Genomic DNA, 4,909 nt, shown 5'->3' on the forward strand with positions numbered 1-4,909 from the left:
AACTTCAATTTAACTTGATAAAAAAAAAGTTAACTAACTCAATCCTGATTAATATAATTAAATAAATGAAAAAAGAACTGTTTTTAAATTAACATATCTTGAAAAATTGGTATTCAAATGAAGCAAAATACATACATTTCTGTGATTAAAATACATAATTCAAAGATTTTTTTGCGTCATGAATATAAAATCGACTTTTATCAACGAAAAAATTTATCAATTGAAAACTTTATTAATTTGATTCTTCGAAAATATTGATTTGTGAATATAAAATTGATTAAAATCAATTTAAATATAAATCTTTTTTTCCAATTTGAAATAATCAGTATATTCGATTCGTTTATAAAACAAAAAATTAGGATAGTCTCATAAATAAAATACTCACGAACTGCGCTTCATTACCGTTTTTAACGGTGAATCATGTGGGATGCGACCTAGAACCTCGAGGAAGTGTCCACAAAGTATTGCGTTAGACGTGCATGGGATTAACATAAGTGATTGCATCTTTCATAAAACTAACATTGGCTCAGTGTAATGAACACACAATTTTTCTTAATGATAATACTTCGCGATATTTTATGTCGGTGTTAAATTAAGCAATATATTTTACATGTCCATTTTCATTGCCTTTTAGAAAAGTTTTGTGAACAAACGACGAAACATTATATTAGTAACGAATCTTGTAATCGAATAAATTGATTTATTAAATATTTACCTTTTACATCAAAACCACATCAATTATAGTTATATTGTATTCCTCAAAAATATTAAATATTAACAATATTTTGAATATCTTTATTTTATTTTTTTTTTTGATTATTGAAAAAGTTTAAAAGAATTTTTCACTAAATTCAATAATTAATATTGAAGTTATACTTTAATATATCGAGGCAACTATCGCGATCTTTCTTTTTTTATTGTTGGAACATAAAGATATTTTCTCTGTTGATTCGACGACTTTAAGTAGTGTTAAATTAAATGCATAAATTAAAAATTTTGTAATTCCAGTCACACATTTCCTGTAATTAACACAAGCGTGTTTTGGCAGTCAGTGAAACTTATGATAACATCGATGGATTAATTAGAAACAATAAAGTAGGATAAATTGCAATAACGTGATAAAATGCGTTATGGAGTTTCCATTTATTATTAAACATTCTCTGCAGTGATCTCTGTTTTGTTCATTCAGTGAGTTTAAGTTAATAATATAAAATGCATGTAATAATATTTCGTGACCTAAAAATAAAACTTTTCTCCTTATTTAGGACATTCGAAATCTTTAATCTGCATGGATCGCACACCAACGTGATTCAAAAATTGCAAAGCTGAGAAATTCGAAATCTTTAAAGAGAAATATGTAATAAAGATTTTTTTTTTTAAGCAATAAGAATAATTGATATTATGGGAAGATTATAAATTCACTTCAGATTTTGTCTTAACGATTTGTGTCTGTGATATAAAAAAAAATTATCAGAACAATATATCGTTCTATACAGAAGATTTAAGCGATGAGAATAATAAAGTACTTCTTTTTTTTTCTACGTTGTTTGCTCGGGCCTTTCTTCAAATTGCGAGGTTTGAAGAAAAGACTGCGATGTCCACCGATCGAAAATCAAATTTTGCTGCTGTCGGCGACAGAAATTGCCCAGAAAATCCGTAAAAGAGAAGTAAGTTTACTGTCACTCTGTTGATTAGACTCGAAAGATTCTACTCATTTTAGAAGGCAATATATTATTGCCAATTTGATGCATGCACTGAAAAATCACTTGAATATAATTGAATCAAAATTAATATTCAAAGTTAATAACTTAATTTTTGGCAGATCAGCTCCGAGGAAGTGATCGTCACATATGTGGAGCGATGCAAGATAGTGAATCCGTTGATCAATGCTATTGTAGAAGATCGTTTCGATGCGGCAATTCAAGAGGCACGTGAAATCGATAATTTCCTACAATCAACGATAATAGACGAGACGAAAATTGCGAATGAGAAACCATTACTCGGACTACCTGTCACAATTAAAGAAAGTATTGCTGTTCAAGGTGAGTTATGTATTTTCATTTTTCTACAATTTAAATGTATATATTTTGCAGAGAGTAGAGAATTTATTTTTATGTAAAAATAAAAATAAGAAATACAATTTCCAATGACTTTGATCTTGACAAATGTTAATATCCAAGACATTATGCTAATATTCAAAAGGTTTTAGCCGGTTCGACCTTGCGTAATGCTAATGCTAGCGGTACTGTAACTTTCAAACTTTATAATTAGAAAAATACTAAACGAAAAATAACTTTATTACAGTGTTTTGAAAGTTCTTGACATCAGCTATTAAATTCTGGCATTAAAAATAGAGTGTTCTATTTAAAAAAATTAGTTTGACCTTGAGTCTGATTTTGGCGACGCTACTCAAGGTCAAATGGATGCAATCAGTGAATAGATCTTTTTAAGCCTTATAATTTTTCTCTAAAACAGTTTTCTCAAAAATGCTTTACCTTCGAGATATTCGACCGTTTCTAAACTTATGACACATCCTGTATATATAAACTTTACATTAAATTGATATATACGTATTTACTTATTTTTGCTTGTAGAATTAATTACAATAGAATTTTAACATGAAATTATGCTAAATTTCATATTTGATCGATGTTTATCAAAACTATTAAACTCAGGTTCACATTTGTTGTCCGTGCAAATTTCAAAGCTATACAATGCTCAATAGTCTCAGCATTTACATTTTTGCATTCCAATTTTACGATTGATACTAATAAACATTTGGATATTACACAAAACTAATTATAAGAAAATAAAAATAAGAAAATAGAAACAATAATTAATAGTTTTATAGAATTATATATAATAAATATAATTATATATAAGAATTATATATATAAGCGCGAAATATTAAAGTTGTTAGCTTTTCTTATGTTTCTCTCCTTTTATCTCTAGTTGAATTACTTTGAACACTTAGCATATGACTACGATCTAATAATTCGCATGATTTAGCGAAATGTTTTCCTATCAGTTAACTCATCCTGATAGATAAGCTTTTTTTAGAATTTTCTAAGAATTGTTTTTTGACGTAATGTTATTGCGTTAGACATTGTTTTACCATTCCATACTGATTATTATGCATGTCCAACATGGTATATTGACGTATTTAAATTTTAAATAAATTAAAAATTAATTCCACAGAGATCTTTAGACTTCCAGAAAAATACTCAAGTACTTTGCATATATTACTTTAAGTAGCAAATAATAAATTGATTTTAATTCTCCTATCGCAAATGTCAGGAACTTGTGTACCAAAAATTAATGTAAAATTAATGTAAAATTAATGTTTTTTAATTTCCAAGATCTCGAAAATTTATCATACCTTTGCATAATTTTTACAAATACATAATATGAAAAAGAGAAATTGAAATCTATAAAAAAAAACGCTATATTGACTTCTTTTTAACCTCCTCATTTTTACTAGCATGTAATGTATGTATATGTTCAAAATATAAGATTTATTTAGGGATGAGTTATTCTGTGGGAGTGAAAGATGTTTTCTTGAGAGCGACAGAAGATGCCGACGTTGTAACGAGGATTCGCAAGGCCGGTGGGATTCCTCTTCTTGTCAGTAATACTCCAGAATTGTGTTTGTGGTGGCATACATTTAACAAAATAACTGGCATCACCAAGAATCCCTATGATACACGGAGGACCGCTGGTGGCTCTTCCGGTGGCGAGGTATATTTCTTCTATACAAATGACGCGAAGATTCTTTTATAATTAAAAATTCTTATTACAAAAATTCGTAAAAGTTAAAAATTCTTATATAAATAAACCTTATATATAAATAGATATATAAACTTTTATATACATAATGGAATTTTGTAATAGTTCAACACTAATTTTTTTTTTTTTAGGCTGCTCTTCTTGGCTCTGGCGCTTCGATTCTAAGTTTGGCTTCAGACATTGGTGGCTCCGTTAGGCTCCCGGCAATGTTTTGCGGCATTTTTGGCCATAAACCCACACCAAGTAAGTTTTCATCGAACAATCAGAGAAAAAGAACGATCAGTTAATGCAAAATTTTAATTTGTTTATAACTTGTTTATAAAACAACATAAACTAACATACATAAACTAACATAAGTAAAATAATTTTATATTTTAGACTGGATATCAGTAGAAGGACACAAACCTAGTGCAAATGATAAAAATTGGTCTACATTTTTCTCAATCGGTTCAATGGTCAGATACGCTATAGATCTGCCTCTGTTATTAACAGTGATGTCACAATCGGATGAAGCTAGGATTACTTTTAATAAAAAGGTTAGAATTTTTTTAATTTTATAAACTACTGCTTTTATATACGTATATTCTGCTTCCTCTAAAAATATTAATTAAATGTAATAAAGTATTAGTATTAAAGAAATTAACTGACGAAATTAATATAAATAATGAATAAAGTTGATATAAATGATTATTTTATAATGCTTATTTATGCAAGATTTGCATATTACAGGTATATCTAAGCGATATAAAGTATTTTTATATGGATAATTACGGCCCGCTTCCAGATTCAATTACAACTGATGTACAAAATGCAATTTATAAATTGATGAGACATCTAGAAGTAATAAGCGGTGTTAGAGTGGAAAAAGTATGTCAGGATTTTATTTATATTATCTTATAAATTATCTCTTAATTTGTTATCAGAATTAAATTATTAGATAAATTAGACTATTTCTTTATATGTGTAACACAGTAATAATTTAAATTTTTTCCGGTAATTAATTAAAAATAATATATACAATAAAATGTATTTACGTTGAAATTATGTAACGCTGAAAATTTAATGTTATATATAGATTTCATTTTATTTAAAAAATTAAAATTTTAATTTAAAAAAATAACAG

General features: G+C 27.3%; 1 protein-coding gene across 1 annotated transcript in view; it reads left to right on the forward strand.

Annotated features, from left to right (window-relative positions):
• Positions 1-1,408: 1,408 nt before the first annotated feature.
• LOC108686568 (fatty-acid amide hydrolase 2-A) overlaps positions 1,409-4,909 on the forward strand; it is a 7,194-nt gene continuing 3,693 nt past the window's right edge. Inside the window, exons 1-6 of the mRNA XM_018191938.1 lie at positions 1,409-1,667; positions 1,823-2,042; positions 3,524-3,738; positions 3,918-4,029; positions 4,165-4,322; positions 4,516-4,653. Of these exons, the coding sequence (XP_018047427.1) occupies positions 1,509-1,667; positions 1,823-2,042; positions 3,524-3,738; positions 3,918-4,029; positions 4,165-4,322; positions 4,516-4,653 (1,002 nt within the window). The 5' untranslated portion in view covers positions 1,409-1,508. The remainder of the gene's footprint in view (positions 1,668-1,822; positions 2,043-3,523; positions 3,739-3,917; positions 4,030-4,164; positions 4,323-4,515; positions 4,654-4,909) is intronic.

This window comes from Atta colombica, unplaced genomic scaffold, assembly GCF_001594045.1.
Source record: "Atta colombica isolate Treedump-2 unplaced genomic scaffold, Acol1.0 scaffold187, whole genome shotgun sequence".
In the NCBI taxonomy this organism is placed as follows: Eukaryota; Metazoa; Arthropoda; class Insecta; order Hymenoptera; family Formicidae; genus Atta; species Atta colombica.